This window comes from Stenella coeruleoalba (genome assembly GCF_951394435.1).
Source record: "Stenella coeruleoalba genome assembly, chromosome: 11".
In the NCBI taxonomy this organism is placed as follows: domain Eukaryota; kingdom Metazoa; phylum Chordata; class Mammalia; order Artiodactyla; family Delphinidae; genus Stenella; species Stenella coeruleoalba.
Genome location: NC_137157.1, coordinates 36,039,523 through 36,064,893, shown reverse-complemented (window position 1 = coordinate 36,064,893; position 25,371 = coordinate 36,039,523). Strand labels below are relative to the sequence as shown.

General features: G+C 37.5%; 1 protein-coding gene across 8 annotated transcripts in view; it reads left to right on the top strand.

The window, feature by feature from the left end:
• Window positions 1-25,371, top strand: part of TMTC2 (transmembrane O-mannosyltransferase targeting cadherins 2) — an 859,721-nt gene that overhangs the window by 290,063 nt on the left and 544,287 nt on the right. For all 8 annotated transcript variants that reach the window (XR_013830420.1, XR_013830421.1, XR_013830422.1 and 5 more), the window contains one exon: window positions 22,379-22,460. Coding sequence is in view for 5 of the 8 variants with exons in the window: in XM_079936321.1 (XP_079792447.1) it covers window positions 22,379-22,460 (82 nt within the window). In the remaining 3 variants the exon portion in view is untranslated. The remainder of the gene's footprint in view (window positions 1-22,378; window positions 22,461-25,371) is intronic.

The following is a 25,371-nucleotide window of genomic DNA, read 5'->3' as shown; positions in this document are numbered from 1 at the left end:
GGGATGAAACAACACTAGCTAGAAGAAGAACAGAATTTCCATCTGCTTGAATCAGAAATTTACTCACTTTAAGCAGAAAATTACTGATCAGGAGTATTTTATTTTAAGGTATCTTTGCATATCTCAAGGAGATTACCTCAGTAGAGGTAAAGGATTAAGTTGAAATCTATTGCTTTGGCTAAAGGTAGTTTTCCTGAAGGTGTCTGTTTTTCTCTTTCCACCCAGGATGCGCATTTGCCACAAGTGGTAATTATCTTCTCCACTCTGTTTCCACTTGTATGGAAGAGGGGTCCTCCATCCTCTCCCCCTCACCACTTCAACAGTTCTCAACCTATTTATATAAATAACTGTGTATACATGGCACTTATTAAATTTGATACCTTTTAATTATAACAAAGCTGATTCAAATAGTAATGCTACATGACAAGGATTGTTTTACTTGATTATAAGATGGGGAATTTCAAATATGGTGAAGTTTAAGGGTACCAAGAAGATTTTACCACTGCCATTATTGCTTTGATAGTTTCTATTAAAGCAGTATTCCCAGAAGGTACAAAATACATTCCCCGAGTGTATTCCATAGACATTAGCACGTCTAGGTGTTCCTTAGAAAAAATTAAGTAAGCAAATAGTGTGGGAGAAACTGTAGTAATTTTCCTAGCTCAGAAGTCTTCTTTGTCTGAAATTAATACTCTAGCTTTCTTTTGATTAGTGTTAGCCTGGTTTATCTATATCTGTCCCTTTGCTTTACCTATCAGCGTCTTTATATTTAAAGTAGATTTATTGTAGACAGCATATAGTTGGGCCCTTTATTATTATCATTATTCACTATGACAATCTCTATTTTTTAATTGGTACATTTAGACCATTCATATTTAGAGTGATAATTGATATATTTGAATTAATATCAACCAGGTTTGTAACTGTTTTCTATTTGTTACCAAAGGCTTCTTCCTTCTCTGTTTTTTTCCACCTTATTATTTTTATTGTAGTAAAAAAATAAAACAAAAATTTCTATCATAACCATTTCTAAGTATATAATACAGTAGTGTTAAGTATGTGCACATTGTTTTGCAACAGATCTTGCAAAACAACTTTTCATCTTGTAAAACTGAAACTCATTACCCATCGAACAAGTTTTCAGGTTTTTACTGTTGAATATGATGTTAGCTATAGGTTTTTCACATATGGCCTTTATTATGTTGACATAATTTCCTTCTATTACTAGTTTCTTGAGTTTTTTTTATCATGAAAGGTTATTGAATTTTGTCAAATGCTTTTCCTGCATCAATTGAGATGATCATGTGAATTCCCTCAGTTTTTATTTGTCCAAAAAGTCTTTATTTCTACTTCACTTTCTAAGGAAAATTTTGCTGGATATAAAATTCTAGTTTTGTAGTTTCTTTCTTCTCTCAACATTTTCAGTGTTTTACTCTACTGTCTTCTTGCTTGATGGTTTCTGATTAGAAGTCCAATGAAATTCTTAACCTTGTTGCTCCATTGGTAAGGTGTTTTTTTTTTTTCCCCTCTGACTTTAAGATTTTCTCTTTGCCTTTAGTTTTCTACAGTTTTTACATACTCTGCCTAGGCTTATTATTTTTGGAATTTATCTGGCTTAGTGTTCTCTGAGTTTTCTGAATCTATGGTTTGGTGTCTTTCATTAATTTTGGAAAGTTCTCCACCATTATTACTTTAAATATTTCTTCTGCCCTCTTGTCTTTCTTCCCCTTCTGATATTCTAGTTACTCACATGTTACATGTTTTGAAATTTTCCTATAGTTCTGGGATGTTCTGTATGTTTCATTCATTTTTCTTATTACATTTCAGTTTGGGAAGTTTATATTGACCTATCTTCAAACTCATTGATTCTTTCCTTGGTCATGCTGAGTCTTCTGTTGATCCCATCAAATGCATTCTTCATGTCTGTTATGATTTCTAGCATTTCCTTTTAATTCTTTCTTAGAATTTCTCTCTGCTTACATTACACATCTGTTCTATTTTTTTTTTTTTTTTTTTTTTGCGGTACGCGGGCCTCTCACTGTTGTGGCCTCTCATGTTGCGGAGCACAGGCTCTGGATGCGCAGGCTCAGCGGCCATGGCTCATGGGCCTAGCCGCTCCGCGGCATGTGGGATCTTCCTGGACCGGGGCACGAACCCGTGTCCACTGCATCGGCAGGCGGACTCTCAACCACTGTGCCACCAGGGAAGCCCTACACATCTGTTCTTGAATGTTGTCTACTTTTTCTATTAGAGTCCTTAGCATATTAATCATAGGTATTTTCAGTTCCCTGTCAGACAATTCCAACATCTGTTTCATATTCCAACATCTTATTATGATTCCCATGCTAGCTTTGTCTTTTCGGACTATGTTTTTCTTTCCTTTGGTCATGCCTTGTAATTTTTTGGTTGAATGTTGGATATGTTGAATTTGTAATAGGAATTCAAATTATTAGGCCTCTAATATGAAGATTTATGTTAATCTGGCTGGGATTTCAACATTGTTTAGTGTTTGTTGTAGCTATTGGTGCTAGCAGCTTCAAATTTCTCTAGTGTCCTTGTTTGTATCTCCATCTTGGTGTTAGGCTTTCCTTAATACTCTTTCTCAGAGAGACTGTGTGTCTTGAAGCTGTTTCAGGTATACTTCAGTATTATCATACTGGAGCCCTGTCGTGGGGGTGTTAGGTATGGTGGAGGGGGAATGTTCTATAACCATTCAGTTAAATCTCAGTCTTTGATTCAGCCTGTGTCTCCGTCCCATGACCTTCACACGTTTTTCTGCTTGTAGAGCTACCCCCCCTCACCACCTTAGATGAGACAAGAAGGCTAGAGGAGGGCGAAGTCAGAGAGTGCCTTTTTGCCACAGCTCTTTGAAAGGCTCTAGTAAAGTCTTTTACCTTGGAGAGTCAGGCCTTTGTTATTGAGAAGGCTCTGGATATATTTCACAAGGATTACTCTTCTTCCCTTGCCCTCACCAGGAGGGGATCTTTTTTCGTTCTCCACTATGAGAACCTGGTTGGGTTCTTGGAAATAAAGACCATGAAAGAGTGGGACCCCCCCCTGCCCCCTCAAGACTGGCCTTCAGGAATTTCTCACTCAAGCTAGTCCACAGTCTGCCTCCAGCAAGTCATCAAAAGTACCCCTTAAAGTATGCCTACCTGTTCATGGCTCCATTGGTTGCTGCATCAGATAAGCAGATCTTGACTGTGACTGTCTCTCTATTTCTGTTTCTTTATCTCAATCTATGTCTGAATATACTGGGAATTGCAGGCATTCATGGGACGTGTTGTGTAGTTTTGTCTTCCTGTGGCTCGAAGAATAATGTATGTAGTAAATGCTCAGTAGTTATTTTCTTAGTATTTCAAAGGTATAGAAACAGATGTTTAGAAAAAGATATTTGATCACGTAGCTTGCCTCCCTTCTCCATTAGCACTCCATCACCTTAGAGGGGATGCATCCGTAATATATGAACACTGGCTCCAGATTGCCTCGCATGTTCTACCACTCATTAGCTCAGTGATCTTGGTTATGTTATTTAACTTCTCTCTATCTTATTCTGCCTGTTTGTATAATGAGGGCAAAAGTATTTCCTTCTTGAGAGGGTCCAGAAGTTAAGTGAGTCTAAATGTATTATAAAAGCATTTAGAGTACTGCCAGGTGTGTATGTTGTAAGGATTCAATAATTGTTAGCAATTAACAGTAAGAACAATATCATGATTCTTATTCAGTAAAATCTTTATGTCTTTGTGTGACATGGAACATTGTTTATTATTTGGCCACAGCCTTTCTCATTAAACCTCATCAGCCATTATCCCCCCACAATATAAAACTTCTAATGGCTCCCTAAGTATGTTAAGAAAGAATCTATTCATTCTTTGTCTTTTCCAAGCATGCCGCTTGCTGCCTTGGCCTAGAATATCTTTTTCCTTTATCTCCACTTGGCAAAGCCCTATCCATCCATCCAGTTTCATCTTTAACACTACGTTCCATAAAACAGTGACTGATTCTTCCACGCAGCCTTCATGCTTCTCTTCCAGGGTTCTTATTGCACGTGAATATCTGGGATAGCTGAATACTAATGTATTACTATTGGTTGCTTTTTGTAGGCGGTGAGAGTAGAGACCCTGTCTCTTCATTACTATTACTAGCTTGGTGCTTGGCACATAGTTATTCAATAAATATTTATTGGATGGATGTAGATGAAATGACTCTGAAGCAGAGATTGGCCCGGTTCACATAAAAGTTTTCTGTCAGGGCATAGCACTGACACATCACTACCCTTCCCCACTGACTTGATTCTTCTGTTATCTGTGCTCTCATGAAAGTGGCTCCATCACCTTCTGTTACTGTTAGTCATTTTCATGTCTGTCTTCCCCACTAGACTGAGAGCAGCTCGGTCTTACTCATGTTTTTCAGATGCCAAGGGAGGGTCTCGTACAGCAATAACTATTTGTTGGACACATTATTTCAGTGTTGCACGGTGGAAGGAGATGGTGAGAGAAAGGAACAATAAAAGTTTGAAGGAATAAATGGCAAGGGGGTTAAACAAGTAATTAGGAAGGAGAAAAAAAGTGATGTTTTAAGTAGCTTCAAGTGAATAAAAAATATAAGAACTTATTTTTTGTTCTGTTGGTTAAAAATGTCAAAGTCCTCAGCCTTAAAAAGGGATTAAAGAGTGAATTTAAAGGGTCAAATAATTGGATAACAACATTTTGGGGAGTGAAATTTCTTTCTTTTTTTTGTCTCAGTAAAAATGATATGGTAATCCTACGAATCTAGAAATCCTGATGACTGTTGAAAGATAGAAATGAAAAAACACAAAATTGAATATATTCTTTTATTTTTTTCTGTTTGGTGACATAGTGTAGCATGATCTTCTGGCTATGTGTTTTGCTCTGATAGCCTTGGAGTGTAATCTCAGTAGAGTGCATAATATAAATCATTCTTTTCAGGGGACTTTGTAGAATTTCATGAACAGTGATAGTGATGATAATGAATATGTGCTCTTCTGACAGGTACAATAAAATACAGATAATCCTTTGGTTTTTGGGTTTTTTTAACTATTGAGTATCATGTATGGCAGCCAGGAATAATAATATCTTTTATATAAACTATCATAATATCTATAATTTTAGTTGAAGAGGCAGCTTGATACATGAATTTGATTGGGCTGGCGAGCAATATGAAATATTTTCACTGAGAACTGATTAGGTTGAATTTACACTGATGATGACTATAAAAGAAGGAAGCTTTTCTTTTCATGGTTTTGCTATAGTTTTGTTGAACTTCACTTGTGATGTTAGAAAGTATTAACACAATCTCACTTATTCAATTTGAAACAAATAGTAAAATAGCTACTGTACTAAAAGACATTTAAGAAATCTTTATTTGAAACTCTGAGGAATTTTTCTTTTCATAATGACATCTCAGATATCCAAATATTTGTGAAATGAATGGATTACTATTATTCTTGTAAGCCTCCCAAATCTAAAACAGTCACTATCCCAGAAAGACTGAATATTTCCTGTTGTATAAATCTTTCTTAAAGGTAGTATGATTTATTTTAAGTGACCCTTGTTTAGGCACTTAACTTAGTCTCCTTATGTTTTTCTAACTTCATTTGATCATTAATCTAGTAAGTCCAGCAACACCAAAAACTGTCTTTTCTACTCTGTGTCTTGCTTATCCTTCAGTACAAAAGCTATTTGCTGAAAATAATGTCTTCTCTGGGTGTTGTCTGTACTTCCTTTTATTTTCCCTCCATTGCCTATCCAGTACTTCTTATTTCATTATTATGTTTTTAGAAACAAAATTTAAAAATATTAATATGATAATCTTTGGCATTTACTTTGAAAAAGAAGTGTGAAGAAAGACAGATCTGAATAAAATGATATTTTGATTAACTCAAGTTTTGCTTCCTGGAAATAACAGGTATCTGAATATTGCAATAGTGAAGAATCAGCTATAATTCTTCTACTTTCTTATTGTTCTAAGATTGGTAACAGCTTAAGCCACACTAACTAGTTAACATGAGCTTGCCAAATCATGTCAAGATTTCAAAATGAAAATGGACCTTTTGGAAAGTACATATTTCTGAATAAGGGGAAATATATTCTTAAACTGTCGCCAGTATTTATATGGGTTTTCCAGTTTGATCAGAAGTGGTCGTAAGTACTTTTCACTGTAACTTCAGTTTCGAGTATTTTCCCTGTTTTCGCTTTTCTTCAAATTCTCTGAACTCAAAGGCAGTTTTTGCCTGTGATATTCTAAGACATTCAAGAACAAGAGATAATTTGGTTGTTAGCAAAGTATTCGGGATCACAAAGTTCTTAATGTGGGTGTGTTACAAGAATGCTGCTTGAAATACATGAAAAATAGTCATCTACTTCCATGAGCCACCTTTGAGTAAATGGATTTAGGTATAAGAGGTCTAGTTAGGAGGAGAACTTTTTCTTTGAGTGCCAACAGTGTGTTGCTGTGCTATGCTTTTAAAAATGTATTTTACTTTGTTTAATCCTTTTAAGATATTGCATGAGAGCTACCGCTGTTCCTGTTGCACAGTCATCATGACAGTTTACATTTGTTGAGCACTTATTATATACCATGCGCTGTTGTAAAAGCTTGACATGTACTGTCTCAGTTATAAACCTTATCAGGAGGTATCATCTTTTCTCTATAAGGTGCTGAATTTCTGGAGACATTAAACAATTTGCCCAAGTAGCCCGGCTATTTTAGGGATCGTTCTTGAGGAGATGATCAAACTCAGGCCTACCTGATTCCTAAGCCCGCAATCTTTCCTCTATGCTGTTGCTTCTCTTTTTATAACATATCTATGCTTATTGAAAAATTAATACCACTTTAAATGATTTAGTAATTTAATAGCTTATATTTTCCCCCAAGTCTTCAAAGTGCCATGTTTGTGTTTTTCATGGCATGGGACCATATACCCCAACGTGCACATGTATTCCATTTTTAGAAGTTGAATAGGTCAATATGTTTCTTCCAAAGGCTGCTTTGTATTTATAGCAGTCATGCAAGGAGTGTTCCACCACCCTCCTATAGACTTCCGCGTGACTTTTAAAGATGCTCTTGTGATTGGGAGTGTCAATTCAGCCCTTCTTGAATCTCACAGATAAACCTGTCGACTCAGGTGTCAATTACACAGCAGACTGTGACGAAGACAATTTGGGAAGTTGATGTCTAATGAGTTCTATGCAGCCTTCATGGCACATTTTTCCTACCCAGGTCAAGAGGGTCTGAGATGTTGACAGTGATAATTTAGCCCTGAGCTGAACCACTATTAAATTTTCTGTCTAGAGGCAAAGAAGTGCAGACTTTCTATTTTCCATCTCCATGTCACCTCTGTACTCGATTTTTTCCTGTTAGTGACCCACATCTTCTTGTGACATTATGCATTTTCTCTTACTGTAAGAAACAGAAAGAGAGAATCTTATTCTGTGATAATGCCAAAACCCAAGTGTGTGTGCTTCTTACTTGCACAGTATTCTGCTAGGACTTGGGAAAGATCCAGTTCGGCGATATGCTTGTCATATGTATTTATACATACAAACTTGTTCTGCTGGTAATGTGCCAGCCTCTGACCATTTGCTCTGTGTGTGTGTGTGTGTGTGTGTGTGTTTTTCCCATTTTTGCCTAGATTAAAGTTTCCTGTAATTGTATATGTACTACCTCTGGTCACTTCACACTCTAGAAATTAAAGTGAATAAGCATTGCATACTAAACAATGCTGTTTTCAATAGATCTTTCTTTCTTTGTAAGTCACAGATAATTATTATTCACAGAAGGTGGCTCAAAAATCATTAGACTGACAGAAAGTAGAAATTTGGTAACTGGAGTTGTTAAATAACCTTATTTTCTCAAATAGATGTGTTTTGAGTTGGTTGATATCAAATGAACCTTTGTAAGCTACAGGGCCTTTTAATGTTGTTAAAACAAGGAACATTTTCTCCATTAGACTGACTTTCTAAACAATATTCTTAATTTGGATCTTGTAAAGAGAACTTGTAAGTCACCAGCACTTGGACTTAGCAGGTAGTCTGTTGTCTTGATGCTTGGCCAACTTTTCCTCCATCTGTGAGCCAGCTGAAGTATGCCACCTCTTTTACGAGACCTCCCCGAACTCACTCAGGCACAATAGATGCCTTGGTCTCTGTTTTCTCCTTATGTAGGTTGCATATGTCTAACGAGAGCCCTTTCGAGTATGATCTTGCGATTGGTAAACGCCCACTTCCAGAGTTATCATATTATTCAGTCTAAAGAGTAGGAGTCCTTTCATTATCCAGTGCCTGACACAATGCTAGGCATATAGTAGATACCCTCTGAGTACGTGATGAGGGATGGATGGGTGGGTGCATGAATGTATGGGTGGACCTACTCCATAAAGCTCATCTTTAAACAACGTAATGATTCCTGGTAGTAAACTTCTGAACCAAGTCGATAATGCAGTACCACAAACTGTGAAGCCGGATTGTCTCTGTTTGAACCCCAGCTCTGCCAAATCAAGCTTCTTCTGTGCCTTGGGCAAGGTACTTAACCCCTCTGTCCCTCAGTTTCTTATTCTGTAAAATGGATAATAATAATATCTCAGGTGTAATATGAAGATTTAATGTGACGATACAGAGAAAGCTCTTGGAACAGCGCCTGGCACATAGTAAGCTGCTCTTATAATGTTTCTGTTCTTATCATATAACCTGTAAAGACAAAGTAAAATTGCAATGTGCTGGGACAACAGACACCCAGAAAAATCTGTTTTGGGGAAGCAGAGATGAATGGAAATTTCATTACTCTTGACAAAGATCACATGGTCTTGTGCTGTGAAAGGATGTCTTTGTTCATGCCTTCTTTGTTAGGAGTGGGGCAGGGATAGAAAGCTGAGATCTCACCGATGCTGCTGATGGAGCCTCCTGGTTTCATCTTCTGGGACATCTCAACGTCATAAAGCCATTGTTGGGCTCGTCTGATTTAGGTGAATACTTGTGAGAGGGAAACAAGAATTAGGGTAACTATAGAATATTTGTTCAAACCAGGAAAGGGGTGCTGTTATTTTTCCACTGGAACAGTGGACATAGATAGACAGAATAGTTTCAGGCAAACCAGAATTACTTCCAAGAATTACTCACAAAACCAGAAGCACAGTATACACAATCAATATGTATGTGGTCTAATTGGCGTAAGAACTTTTCTGGACATTCTGCCTTTGATAGGCATCTTTACCTTGAAAGTCCTTTCAGAAGAAGATAAATGGATCATTTATTCCAACTCCATTTAGTTTCATTTGTTAGTACGTTAAACTACACTTGATTTTAGGTCTCGGCTACTATCCCCAATCTCAGTGTCGGCTGGCTGGATCTGGGGGAAGGCCAATTCCTTTTCTCTGTCATGGATTGGAAGGCAATGGAGGCAAAGGAGTATGACATGAATTAAGAGCTTGACTCTCCTTTAAGCTGAATTTTTAACCAATGATGACTTCCCTGAATTGAATTCCATTTTTTAAACAGAGAATCGTAACCAGTAGAGTTCAGTTAACCCAGGTCCTTTGATTGGCAAAGGAGAAAAATGAAACCTATCCAAATTAGGGGTTTTCTGTGGTGGTTCACCTTCTTGGTATGAGAACCAGATTAGAACTCAGGTTTCTGTGACTGAATCCAGTGCTTTATTCAGCACCCTGGTTCAATCACCAAAGAATTTTGCGTCTAAATAAATTAAATAACCCTCTATGTCCTTTACTGCTGAAGATTTCTACAAAAAAAAATAAAAAGTATAAAATTAGGGAATTATTTACATCTGGCTTTATCCTCTTGCGAGAGCATTTGCATTTGAGAGCCAGTGGCACCCTGCCAGTGACAAATGGAGGCACAGAGATTGCCTTCCCATCATCCGCTACCTTTTATGGTGTCGAGGGATTGCTTGCTCTCCTTTGTGACCCAGCTGCAAAGCAGCTGTTGCTGGGGCTCCTGCTTTTCCACTCTCACAGCGCAGCTTTCCTGACTATCCCCATGGGGTTTAAACTTCTGCAGCACGAGTGTCAGCCCTGAGCTCTGTGAGCCAAGGCCAGCTCTGTGGGGACCAATCAGCATAGCCGCTTTCCAGGCTGTTGCTAAGCAGTTTGGGCTGGAGTGATCCAGCAAATTCTCATGACAAGCAAGAAGCACCCATTTGCACAAACAGCGCAAGAAAACGGTTGGCGCTGTTGCTAATAGCTAAGATTCAGGGGCTTTCCAATGGCACTAATTCCCTAAATGGTGATCACGTGGACCACTTTATCCATCTAAAGTTTCCTGTTGGAAACTATTTTCTACGAACTTGTGGTGCCGTCTTATGGACCACAGAAGGCTGATAAAAATTGTGGCTTCTTTTTTTCCCCTTGTATAGAGGAGGTGTTGACAACAGTGCCAGGGATGACATTCTGGGTATCACTCGGGCCTCATGATGTAATCACATTTACCCACTGAAACCTACGCCCTCATTAAGGCAACAGGACTTCCCAATGAGAGCATGCGTTTATGAAGTGCGTTTTGAGTGTTTGCTTTTCCAAGATATTTAACGTTTTCATGCATTTATGACCACCTACTATGCATCTGGCCCTTAGCGAAGTGTTGACTAAACAATTCCCCTAAAATGGTTTACAATTAGAAGAGATTACATGTGGTAATTAGAGTACATATGGTAAGTGTCACAACAAAAGCAGGAATCAAGCGCTGTTAGGGCATCCAGGAGGAAAAGACACAGTTTAAAGAATTCTGGACTGGTTTAAATTTGGCCATGACCAAATTGGAAAGTTACCTAAGAACTCTAGAAATGGAATTTTGAGGTTTTCTCTTCTAATTTTCAATTAAACTAAGAGGGGAAAAAAAGCCCTACACATTAATTTTTATGCCCAGTTGTGATTTATGTTTTGACTTTCTGTTTTCTTTTTCAAAACACTCAATATGTCTCATTCCCTTCTGCTGACATGGTCACTTTCCCTCCCCTTCAGAGCCAGACTATTGACTGAGGGTATCCATTTCCTCGCTCCACTCCCCAAATTCCCCCCCACTCCTTCAGGCTTTAAGACCTATTATGCCATAGAAATACACCTTACTGAACTTACCAGTGATCTCTGTGTCATTAAATCCACTGGATATTTTCAACAATTGACATAATTGACTACTTCTATCTTCTTGAAATACTGTTTTACCTTACCTCAGGCCTCTTGAGTCAGCCTAACAGACCACATCTTTGACAGCTCAGATGTCTCAAAGGTACCTCAATCTCTACAGTTCTCAGAATTGAGCTCATGATCTTCCCCCCCTTAATCTGGTCTTTCTTTTTCTATTATTTACCAGCTTTGTCTCAGTTTCAGAATCAGAAACCTAGGGGTCATCTTTGTGACCTCTAGCTCACACCCCATCCCTCTCTTATCCATCATGTAATCCTATCTGTATCACCTAAATATCCCTCCTGTCAGTCCACTAAGCTTCATCTCCATTATCAGCCCCATCACTCTCTTTTAAAAGCCTGGATTAATCTGCCCGCATCCCTTCCAGTTCCCATTACAACCGTTATCCACACAACCCTCAGAGCGATATTGACAAAACAGATAAGGACAAATTCCTTCACGTAATCTATTCGCCAGGCGGGCTCTACCCCTCCGACCTTTTCACATGGCCTACCTCTACTCCTTCTCTCTGTCTCCCTCATCCTGGGCTCATGCAGTGTTTTTGCTACAGAGGTTTTACCCTTGCTGTGTCTCTACTTCAGATACTTTTGTCTACCCTGCAACTAGATCATACAACTAGTTAATCATACACAGCTCTCAGATTGTTAGAGCAAGCAGGAGTTCTTTTGGAAACCTTTCCTGAATACTTCAACTAGTTCTAAGTGAAATGTACAGCCCTTATTTGTGTTGTACTCCTAACAGCTACAGTTTTGGACTCTTCATGAGGGCAAGGGTTATGTCCTTATTCACCATTTTCATACTAGTGCTTAACACAGTTCCCAATAAATATTTGTTGGATTAAGGAAATCAACGAATAAATTTAATGAACTGCTGAAAGTTCATTGTTTTAATTACAAACAGATATTTTTCTATTTGTGAGTCAAAGATAAATTTTGTGTATTATTCTGAAGTCTAAAAATAGCTGATTTTGATATTTAAAAATGATTTACATAATTTTAAAGTAAATTTTAGGATACATTTATCTGCAATTTAATTACACATTTGATCCAAACAAAATTTCTACTTACTTCACCGCAACTTCCTTAGACATTTTAATAAAATATCTGAATTCCCTTCTCATAAATTGATATTATGGATGGAGAAGAGTTGTGGTAAGATGTTGTCTTTAACTTGACTTTGACTTTAGTACAGCAATGCAATGTAACAGCCTAAGCAATTTGCCCAGATGGAGCTTAAGATGTGGTTGTAGCCTATCAAATTAATTACCTTCCACTGAAATGTTATTACAGTGTGTGTGGATGACCTCTTTAAGCTTGAAGGGAAAATATACAAGTGAACAGATGTAGAAAGGAAGTAAAAACTTGTTATCTAACAAGAAATCTGAATAAGTTAAACACCTTCAGTTATATAATGTTTCAGAAATTAGCTATTTGTATTTATACCTTAAAATCTAACTTTTAACTCCTAATGTCAAAGCTGGGTAGAAAGCAACATAGAATTTAATTTTTATTAATCAAATATTTTAAATATTTATGGAAAGCAAGCTACTTATTTTAAATAGCTATTTAAAATCTTTTTTCTTCTTTTATTGAAAACATGATTGAAATAGAAGAGTTTTTTGTTTCTGCCCTTTTTTTGCTTTCCTCTTGGCATTCTTCCAAGTTTTCTTTTCCTTTCTTCTCAGGGAAGGTACTAGATATCTGGTGTTCTTGCCAAGCCTTGGTCTGTGACCTCCTTTCTGGCCAGTCTTTCTAAATTAGTCCTCCATACTCTCCTGCCCTAGCATTTCAATCAAACAGAACATACCCAATCCATCAGTCACCTATCTGCGAGATATTCCGAACCTAACCACATCTCACTGTTTCCACTTCTTTCACCCTAGTCTTAGCCATGGAGTATTAATAACCTCCTACGTGGTCTCCCTGTTTTCTGTGCCCCCTACAGTCAGTTTTCCAGTCAAGATCTCCAGTATTTTTGTAAGAATGTGTGAGATCATGTTGTACCTCTATTTAAAATCCTCTGTCGTGTTCCTTCCTAGTCAAAAGAAATTACAGGGCTTGCCTCAGCAGCATGTACACTAAAACTGAAATGACACAGAGAGGATTAGCATGGGCCCCACGCAAGGATGACACACATTGATGAAGTAAGCGTTCCATATATTGTGCGGTTCCCAGAGGCCGTTTGATGCTTTGCTGGTTAATACCAAGGAAATGATATGAGTCAAAGCAACATGTGGCATCCGATGTTGAAACTGTGATTTTTTTTACTACCGAAAAAGAAAAATTAATTCCAAACTCCTCACAGTGCCTACTTTGCTCTGCAAAGTCTGGTCGCTTCTGTCTCTCACACTCATTTCCTGTGATTCTTTGCGGCATTTACTGCCCTGCCGCCATATTGGTTTTCTTGTTAGTCCCTGAAATTCCAGACATGCCAGATCTTTGCATGGTTCACTCACTCCCTTTACTTAGGTCACTTCTCCAGTGTTACCAGAGGCCTTTCTTGACTACTTTATCAGACACCATCCCACCCCAGTGTGTGTTGCTCTCTTCCCTTAGCCTGTGTTTTTTGTTTGTTTTTTTTGTACCAACTACTTTAGACAGACAGTGTCACCTGCTCGTGTGTGAACTATCATTTCACCACCAGAATGTGAACTGCGAAAGGGCAGGAACTTCGTCTTGATTACCAGGATCTGGAATACAGCCTGTTACATAGCAGGAGCTTAATCCATTTCTGTGGAGTGAAAGTCACATCCCTGAAGCATTCTCTTTCCCTTTTCAGTGGACTAAGTTGTTCTGTGTTCTCAGGACACTTAGTTTGACACTAACACAGCACTATTTTTTAACAGTCTAATCTAGAAGTGTACTTCCCTCCCTGTTAGTCTTGAAATACTAAAGGACCAACCCCCTCATTTACCTTTGAAATCCTACAGTAAAATAAGCCAGGGATACAGGTAGTGCTAACCTCCTTTTTAAAATATTCTTTTTGTTTTTTAAATGCAATTAGGACATAAACAGAAACTTACAACCTGCTTATTTCATTTAGCAACAGATCATGGAAATCTCTTGTAGTTTCAGTCATTTCTACAAAATCATTTTAGTAGATACATAATATTTCATTGAAATGACATTTGGTTAACCAAGTCTATGCTGATAGACACTGAATTTGTATAAACAATACTGCAGTGAAAATAAATAGCTACCTCTCGGTATTTACAGATATTTTCTTAGGACAAATGCCTAGAGATTGAACTGTTTGGCCAAGATATACCTATGACTTAAGAGCTTTAATGAATATCAAATTGCTCCCAGGAAGATCTTATTATCTTTTACTATATTTTAGCTATGTGTTAGCTGAGTGCTGGTTTTTATGAACCCTCAGGAATACTGAGTTCTATAATATTGGGGCAACTTCACTGATAGATGATTAATCACATCTCAATGTATTAATTTACATTTTAGGTAAACTGAATATTGAGTAAGTTTAATATGTTTTTACAGGGATATCGAACATTATTTTTTGGTATTTGCAAACTGCTTATTTGTGCCTATTGCTCATGTAACGTGTCTGACATTCGAGCCAGAGCCCCAGCTGCACGCAGATGATCCACTTTAACTTCTTTGAGGGAAATTCAGTCTACTGCAGTCTTTCATCCCGCTTGGTCTGCCATTTCATTTCAGCCAGTGTTGTGGCCTCCTCCCCTTCCCAAAGTTCACCTAAATCTGGGAGGCTTAATGGTGTTCAAAAAGCTGGGAAGGAGGCTGCCCTGGGCAGCTCGGTCTGAGCAGATTTCTTCACCTTGAAGTCTGATGGCTCTGCAGTAGGACCCAGGACGGGTTTCAGAGAAGCTTTGCTCAGGTTGGGAGTTGCGGTTCTGGGGTCCAGCCTTGCTCTAGGTGTACCCCAGAGCCATGCCTCCCTGCCGGGTTCTGGATGCAGCCCCTGGACACTGAGGGGGCACTCCCTGTCACCACTAGCTGCCCTCAATGTCATTTGACATGCCTTTTCCGTGAGCTTAGGTTTATGACAGTATACTCCAGGTATCTTTCAGGCAGCTTCTGCTTTGGGACGTTTAGGAAAAGAGATCAGGAAAAGGCCTGACATTTATAGAAAGTGAAACTTGAGGGACATTTCAGGGAGGAGAAACACAAACTGTTATCAGTAAGCTACTTAGCCACATTCATTTTTGTTTATGGTAGCCTTATTCTGTTATATTTCAAAGCTTTCCAGAAGAAATGCTGTTCTGTCCCTAAAAAAAAAGAATGTCATGGTCAAGTTTCAGGCCCCTGATAATTTGATGGGAAACATTTTAGTAGTATGGAGATAAAGTATTTCATCATGAAAGTTACCACTGCCCCTGTCCCTTCACTTTGCCTCTAAGGTTATCTCTGGCTGATTATATATAATGACTTGGAGGGACTTTAGAACTAAATGGTTTGATGTAAATCATCTTGATTAGTAAGAATTAGTTCAACTGTTAGATTTTTTTTAATGATATTTTTCTTGTGATGAGGAAAACCTTTTTTATCCTGAAGACACTTTGCGTACAAACACTGTGATGTTAAGATAGACCATGAAACAACACTTCTTCTATTTGTAAATGGTGGCCTTCACAAATTAATTTTTCAAGGCTATTAGATTGCTTTTCCTTTTGTACTCATTAAGCTATAATGCAGCTGTAAACAACACATTTACCAAACTACATATAAGCTTTGGACCCATTTTATTGGCTGCTTCCCTTTCTGATTTCTTATCTGTGTAGATACATTCTTGAATGTGAAATGAAGATGTGATTTTCGTTGGTTGTGAAAAATGACTGACATTCACCGTCGTCAGACTTTCCCCCAAAGTAGACACTAAATGTATGGGAGTGACTGCTGCATACACAATTGCAGAAGGAGACTCTTTACGCTAAACTTACAGCAGCCTCTAAATATGAGTGGGGCCACCTGAGGGAAATCCTCTGGTTTGTTCTTTATATTATTCTAACTGGTGTTCCCACCAATGCTGAAGACACAGGTGGTCCCTTATTAGGATATAAATATTTGGTTGAGAATCAGGCTACTTCTGAGGAACACTTTTTATAGTTTTATAGACCTTGGTTCATGTGACAGTTTCCAGAAGTAAAGTGTAGAAATCACTGCTTTATTCATAGCTCTGTAGTTTACTGAAAACATGTTACCTTGTGAACTAAATAACTAAGGAGTAACTATATGCTATTAAATTGTATACAAGAAAACAGTGGTAGCCTGTTCATTTGTTGACTGGTAATTATATTTATAGAACACTTGGATGGCTATAGATGAAAAAGTAAAGTCTTATGGGAGTAATCTAGTTTAGAGGACAAGATTAATACACTAATTATATTATATATTTATAATGCAATGCAACAATGCAAAGTCTTGAAGTTTTTAGGTTATTCAATAAAATAGCAGTTCTGAGCTGTGGCATGGAAACACACTGTGTGTAGGGTGGTAGATATAATGAGTGATTTGTTACCAAAAATAAGTACAAAATTTGGTATATGGTTAACTTTTAAAAATAAGACAATTCAAGCTGAAGCCATTAATAGTATAACATTTTCTCATGTTTAATATTCCCGAGTGCTTCCTTAAGTAGGAGCTCCAGGTTTGGGGTGTGTGTGTGTGTGTGTGTGTGTGTGTGTGTGTGTATAAATATATAAGTATCTATTTTTATATTTCTTCACTTTGTAGTTGGAAAAAACGTTGATCAGCCCTCAGAAGAGAAACTGTTTGCCTTGTATACCCGCTCAGGTGGGCACCTCTTTCTGAACAGGGACAGTAGCATCCAGTTTAATTAGAAAACAAAATAAATGTGCTGAAAACTAATCTTATGCTGTGGAACAGGCTATCTGAGCTTTACTGAATATTTATCTTACATGTGTATGTTTTATTGCTGCCAGTCGGAAGAGGACCTGACCAAGCCTAGTCCTGATTGAGGATGCTTTTTTTCATGAGTTTTAATGATATTAATCTTGAATCTGTTTTTAATATTCAGTAGAGTGCTACAAATATTATACGAATATAAGGATAAGTATATTGATAATCTCAAATCCCTAACCCCCTAGTTACTCATGCAGCCCTTGCCAGGAATATGTCTCTGCACTGGTTCCATTCAGTTCTCCTCTTTTCTCATCTTTCTAGCGCTTTCCCTTCATCCCATAGTCATCTATGCTGCTTCAGATCCAGCCAGTTAATCCTTCATATCAGCACTAATATGCTAACTGCAGAGGATGTCTAATCTAGAATTGTTCAAAGTTCTGATGGTAAAATTTCTAAAGTATTTGCCAAGTATTCCTGTAGGTCTGTTTGATATTGACTTTCTAATCTTTTCCACTGTCAGTTGCTCTTTGCTTCCACATACTGGGTTTTTGCTGTTTTAACTGACTCCTGCGTGAATACACCAAATTGTTATATACAAACTGTAAATACTTTCCGAGAATTAGTTTGCAAATTTGAAATTCTACTTGCCAACCACCTTAGTTTATAATGAAAGCCCTTGGTCTGGTATTTTAGGGTTCAAGTTGTGTGACTCCACTGTGATAGTAATGACTCTAAAAAAATAATCATATAAGCACGATTAAAAGAAAAGGGAAATTACTGGGAGGTGGAGCCATCACAGAGGGCTTTATAAAAAAGTGGGATTTCAACCAAGGCTTGAAGCATAAAATATATATGAATGAATGAAAAGAAAGAATAACATTACAGACCAGAAGAAATAATTAAGGAAGAACATAGGAGCTACAGTTAAGGTAAGGTACATAAGGAAATTGGCCTGATAAGGTACAGGAATTTATCCAAGAAGATTTGAACTAGATTGTGAAATAGTTTGAAAATTAGACTAGTTATTAGTAAATAAAATGAGTGGAAACAGGGTGCTATTAAAATATTTTTGAGCAGTGGCACAACATGAAAACAGTTCTGTTTAAGTATTATTAAGCTGGTAAAATGAAGTTCAGTGAGTCAGGAAATCCGAAATCTATTGTAGCATTCAAGATGTGAGCCGGAGGCTTCCCTGGTGGTGCAGAGGTTAAGAATCCGCCTGCCAATGCAGGGGACACGGGTTCGAGCCCTGGTCCAGGAAGATCCCACACGCTGCGGAGCAACTAAGCCCGTGTGCCACAGCTACTGAGCCTGCACTCTAGAGCCCACGAGCCACAACTACTGAGCCTGTGTGCCACAACTACTGAAGCCTGGGTACCTAGAGCCAGTGCTCCTCAACAAGAGAAGCCACCACAATGAGAAGCCCCTGCACTGCAACAGAGTAGCCCCCCTCAACACAACTAAGGAAGGCCTGCATGCAGCCACGAAGACCCAAAAATAAATAAATAAATTTATTTTTTTTTAAAAATATTAAAAAAAAAGATGTGAGCCGGAAGAGCCTTTTATTGGGGGAGGGGGAAGTATTGCAAATGAGAGACATTTTATAGGAAAATCGTGAAATTTAGTTTCTACCATGACATAAAATTCTGCAAAGGATTTTTGAATTTTGGTAGCTGGGAGCCAAACAGTGGCATTCAAGGTGGAAAGAATAAAATTTTTTTGAGGAGACAGATGGAAGAAAAATCAAAGAATGTCAGAGCTCTCTATGCCAGGTCCGAAGCTAGTTATTTCTCTTCGACTTATGATTTTAGCAACCCCTCAAAATTGGTATTATGTTCATTTTTCCAAATGAAGAAAAAGAGACAGAGTCACACAGCTAAATAAGTAGAGGCAGCAAGATTCAAACACAGGCTGGTCTGGCTCTGGCCCGGTTCTCTCAATGAGAATTGAAGAAATTCATTGTTAGCCCTCAGTGCTCTTATGACTGATCCCCTTGCTTACTGGGTTATTCGTTTGCTATGGGCCTCCTGCAAGTAGCACTTGCAAGTGAGCAGTCTGTGTTGTTCAGTTATATGGTTATATCCCCAGTACTTAGAACAGCGCAAGGCATCCGATACAAGTTTTTTACCCTGCAAAAACAAGTGAACACGCAAATAAGTCATAGACCTGGCAGTGGAAACCGAGCCTCTCCACTCACATTCCCCTTATTTGTCACAGCTGACCACAGTCCCTTTTTCTTGGTTTTCTCAACCACCACTTGTGTCCAAACATCCCAACCAATATACAAAATGAATAACAATGCTTGATGTGAGAAGTTCATATAACCAGAGGCTACTCCATAATGCTTGCTTGTAGAAAATGCTGACATAATCTAAAAGACTCCAGGAAAAACCTGCTGAGACATGATGTTTTTCTTCTTCTCCACTTTCTTAACTGCTACCTACCCCTCTATAACAATAATAGTAAAAAGAGTAAACCTGATTAAACATAGTGTGACCTCCTTACCACCCTTCCTAGGACCCAGTGATGTGTGTGTTTGGTTGGCTTATGCATCTGCTTGAATTAATTTTATATAGTGTCCTGAGAATTTTATTTTCCTCATAATTTGGCACTTGACCAAATAGTGGTCAAAGTAGAAAAATGGGTCTTTGCATGATGGTTTGATACTTCCCCCAAAAAAGAAAGTTCTGGCCTTTGATGTATTTGTTTTGTATCTAGGAGGTGGTGGGACTCATTGTCTTTAATAACCTGGTTCATTTGAGTAACCTGAGACTACTGGCCTTGGAGTTGTGATTTTTTTTTTTTTTTTTTTTTTGTGATACGCGGGCCTCTCACTGTTGTGGCCTCTCCCGTTGCGGAGCACAGGCTCCAGACGCGCAGGCTCAGTGGCCATGGCTCACGGGCCCAGCTGCTCCGCGGCATGTGGGATCTTCCCGGACCCAGGCCGAACCCGTGTCCCCTGCATCGGCAGGCGGACTCTCAACCACTGCGCCACCAGGGAAGCTCTGATCTATTTTTTAAAGCTATATACTATTGCTTTGCCAGTGGACTACACATAAGAATTTTACTACGCTGTTTACTGAGACATTGACAAATGAGCCACTTTCTTCTCTTCTGTCCTTAAAACGTAAGTGGAAGAAAGTTCATAGACTCTTTTATATTTTTGCATATAACATTTGTGCAGACTCTTTACCAATGATAGTTTTCATTTTGCATCTTTCTTTTATCATCTTCTGCAAGTTCTTTGTACATTATTTTCCAATGGTGATTTAAAGGCTAACCATGTGTTTTGAGGCTGTGTATATAATAAAACATATTCTTTGTCATTCAGAACTCTGCATTCTATTGCATACTATATATGTGTATATATATATGTATATATATATATATACATATAAATAATAGTTAACATTTATTATAAACTCAGAATATGCCTATGTACTGTAATAGCTACTTCATGTGTGTCCTTTCAGATAATTCAGTAATCTTATGAAATAGATTTTATTATCCTCATTAAAAAATAATAGACTTTATTTTTAGAGCAGTTTTAGGTTTACAAAAAAGATATTGAGCAGAAGGTACAGAAATGGCATATACTCTCCCACCCTCCTATTACAGCTTCTCTGGTTGTATCAACTTGAGCTCATGTTGTACATGTTACAATTAATAAGCCAATACTGACACATTATTATTAATTAAAGGCCATAGTTTACATAAGGGTTCACTCTTTGTGTTGTATATTCTATGGGTTTTGAAAAATGTATAATGACATGTATCTGCCATTACAGTATCATGCAGAATAGTTTCATTGCCCTAAAAATCCTCTGTTCTCCACCTGCCCTCTTTTTTGTAACAGAGAAAATTATAACTAGGAGATGAAATTATTCTCCAAGGTTCACATAGCTACATAAGTGTGAGAGCTGCTCGGCCTCCTGGCATCTGTGCTCTTAACTGCATGATCATTTAGAGAATCCTAACTGGCTAAGAGTCTTGCTAATTCTTACTAACTTCATCAACGTGTGAAATGTGTAGCAAGTATTTTGCCTGTGCTTTCCTTTGAACTTAAAGTGCGGTGAGAAATATCGCAAGAGATTTTTGATTTTTAATTATTGGAAATTTGACAAGCCTTGTGAATTAAAGAGGAGCTATTGACTAGAGTAGCATTAGTAAAATGAAAGAGGGCAACAGAATGAATTTTTTAAATGAACGACTAGAAAGGAGAAGTCATATGGAGAAATGAGTCAAAGTTGCATGAAATGTAGAATATTAGCTTAACCATACACCTCTATCTTTGGAAGAATTATCTCCTTAAAAGTGATTTAAAAAATATATGTGAAGGGGAAAGAAAAACATCACCTGAAGTTTATGTGGTAGATAGCGTTTAAATTAGAAGGAACAGACAGATAAGATTGTTTCTCTTTACTCTAGACCCACAGCTTCTGAATACCACCCTGTGCCTTGCTTCCACCCAGTTAACATAGATCTTCATTTTAACCTTGCAGACCAAGACAGAACTGTTTTAGGAAAGGTCTTCTTTGGGTTGTTCTCCTACCTTGAGTCACCCCTTTTTGTTACTCTGGAGTCAATTTTGGTGCAGAAGCTATAGCACAGCAAAGAATGTCTAGTTTTAGAATCTGCCTGGATTATGATATTATTTCATGAAAAATCAGTTTGTTGCATATAAGCCTTTGCCCCTACTTTTTGCTTATTTTTTTTCTGAGAATTACGGTAATGTTTACTTAAAACTGTAGCTAGGGAGAAGATCTAGCTTTAGATTAAATCCTGATTTAGCAGTATTGTAGTCCTGAATGACAGCAGCAAGGATAAGCAGTAGTTGCTTGAGAGTCAACAAATTGTGACTTAGTTTCTTCCTATATAAAGTGAACATTAAAAAAAAATAAAGAAATAAAGTGAACATTAAGACAAAACCATCTCAAAGCTAAAATAGTCATCATTCCTTATAAGGAAGAATGAATGAATGAATGAAGAGAAACAGATCAAAGGGAGAAAATAAAATAGAAAATGAAAATATGTTTCCCACCATTCCTGAAAACTCTCTTATCCTTTTGGTTTCCGTGAAACCATTTTTTCCCTTTTTTCTCTTGCTCTCCTGGTCTCTTCTCTTTGACGTCTTTAATGAACTCACTCTCACTGTCTCTTCTAATCTTGATGTTTCCCAGGATTCTGACCTCAGTCTTCTCTCTCAACATATTCTCTTTGATCATCCTCGTTTAGATACAAACAAAACACTGTTTTTTGATGATGATTACTAAGTAGACATTAGTCTACTTCCTTTGGGCCCAGGAGGTGAAGAATCCCTCATGATCCGCTGCTGAATCATCCATTTTCTCTGTTTTTCAAGGGTCGTAAGAGTGAGGCTGAAAAATTCTTCTTGAAGGCTATTGAGCTGGACCCCACCAAAGGAAACTGTTACATGCATTATGGTGAGTGGTTGATAGTTTTTTTTCCCATGTCCCCCACGTTTACAATGAATGTTGATACGAGATTTAGGTTGTGCTGGCAAAGAACATTTTGAGAGGACATTGACTTTGCTGTTGTAGATGTAGCCTCATGCTATAGTCTTGCCTTCTTGTTCAAAGCAGTCACGTTAACAAGGGCTATGCCTTATGGTTACTTCTAGTAATTTTCATAGGACTTCAGTGGGGCAAGGTATTTTCACAGTTGTGGGGTTGTTTTGTTTTTTTTTTCAAGTTCAGTTTGGAGTTTAAATGAGGTCTCGTCAGAAAATCATCTTGCTCCTTGCCTGATGCGTGGTATATAATTAAAATATTAGCTCTCTTTTCATTCTAAATGTTAATGTATTGCTCACTGAATGTATCATTTTGAAGTTTTAGAGGCTTACATTTTGGCCTCAGGGTCTTGCTTTCTGGAAGATACGGAGTTACCCCAGCCTGTTCTCTAAATGCCTGAGATTGGGGTCGAGGATAAAAACTGTAAAGGCTGTAAAGGATGTGTCTCTCACTCGGTTTATCTTAATCAGTCTGGAATGAAGTTACATAACAACTCTGTCACACTCCATGCTGTCATTAGTAGTGAGTCATGTGTTCAGTGAGGCGAAGTATATAGCTGGTTTGGTGTCGGGTAAGATGTGCTGATTTCTACCATATTTTCATTTGAACTGGTTTTCAAGGAGCCTAAAAGCATTTACTTTTGCTGATCCCTTGGAAAATAAAAACAAATTTTTGACCACTGTTGTCTTCGATGTGTTTGTTTTATCAAGTAGTAAACTTAAAGATGGATGAAAATGAAAAATCTTGGGAAAATAAAGCTAATATGCTTGTATAATATTAAATTTCTTCTTCCATTTCCCAACTGGTAAAAATAGATCAGTGACAGGCTATGAGTGTGGAAAATGGAAATAAAAAAATGGAGGATACACTTAACCAACCACCGGTCCATTTGTTTATATTGTGTGTATATGTTTATAAACCTAGGGTTGTGATACTTTATCTTTCCAGCATAACACAGCATGTAATTTCACACAACTTATTGCATCACCACTCCTGATTTTGTTTCACAATGCAGTTTTATTACCATGTTAAAATAGTAGTCAACTAATTTAAGTTTGTTGCAGAATTTAGTTTACTTCTTCAGGTTTTCTTATATGAAATATTTTAAATTAGGATTTTCTCATGCATATTATTTTGGGTGCCCCTACTGAGCTGAAGTAATTCCCTGATTATTTTCTATGAGTGCTAAAGGACCTCTTGTCATTTTATGAAATAGGATTTTTTTTATCCTGTCTTGCTGCTTGCATTTTCTGTACCTCAGACTAATCCTACCTACTGCATCTTCTAAGCTTGTTTCCCATAATTTTATTATACGCTTTAGATTTTTCACATTCATTTCCTTTAAACTTCATCATTGCTTCATCTGAAATGCCACTGAAAAAAGTCACTATTTATTAATTTTAAGAGTTAGCCCCCTTATTTATTATTCTGACTTGTCTATCTTTACCCACTTCTATCTTTTTATTTATTATTGTTTTTTATATTACAGTATTCTCCGGAAAATAATTTTTTTTCCAGTGGTAGTAATAGGGAATATTACTCCAATGAGAAATTTTGGGATTTAGTTTTAACAGAAAGTGAAACAAATCTTTATTTTGTATGTTATTTGGAAAACAGTGATAGATGTTCTGTAGATGCATGTGTAAAACTGATTCTTCTTAGTACTCGGGGTTATTTTAATTTTTTGGCATATACCTATTATTAGAAGTACATTTATTTTCCAAGGGAGGAATGAGTTCATAATTCAATATATTTTTATGAAATAGTTTCAATATTTTTTCCCCACTCTGGAATAGGAAATGGAAAGGACTGAAGACGAGGCATCAAAAAGTAGTAGTTAAGGCAAAATAACCTACAAATAGACAGGAAGCCGATAGCTGAGGGCCTCATATTCCTACCTCACTGTCCTCAGGTTATTTAAAAATGTACATTTAAAGGAATATTAATGATTTTTATTTGGAAAAATCTGCTTCAAATGACTAAACTTTAGAACTGAAAAGTTGTTTTAAAATTATCTAATATAACCCCTGTTGTACAAATAAGTAGATTGAAACCAGGAGAGATGAAGTTGATTTGCCCAAGTTAGCTGTAAATAACTAAATTTTGGGTCCCTTGATAACCATCATTGCTTTTTCTTCTGTAATATATATTCCATTTCTTTCACAACACTGTAGATAGACAAGTAGGTAGATAGGTGGCTGGGTAGGTAGATAGATATTTTTGATTAGTCAGCCCTTCTGTGTAGTTTTAGAATGTCAAATTCATACAAATCATAACTTAGCTTAAAATTCTTAAGGAAGGGTTTTTATTAATTTTAATATGTATAAGATGCAAAGCACTGTTCTCTTTTCAGAAAGTGAGTCTGTGCTATGTAGGCAATAAATAGGATGATGTCATTTTTAGAAGATGATGTGGTGGGCAGTAGGGTACTTCTTGAAACCAAATAGTCAGGTTAAGCATCTTTGAGGAGGTGATATATGAAATCTTAGCTTATGCCAACTCTTTGAAGAGCCAGATAAGAGCATTTAAGACAAAAGAAACAGAAAGTTCAAAGGTCGCAGGCAAGAACAAGCTTGTGTTCACAGCAAAGAAAGAGGCAAATGTGACTGGAGCATATTAAACCTGATGGGAAAGTGGGAGGAGATGAGCTTGGAGAGGAGGCAGGGCTAGAGCCCAGGGGCCTTTGTAACCAAGCTAAGAAGTTTGCATTTTATTTTAAGAGCAATGGAAGGGACCATGTGGCAAGACAAGATGAGAGAAAGGTCAGAGTAGAGCGAGGGGAACCCTATTGCTGTCTCACAGGCAAGAAAATGGTGGTGGCTTA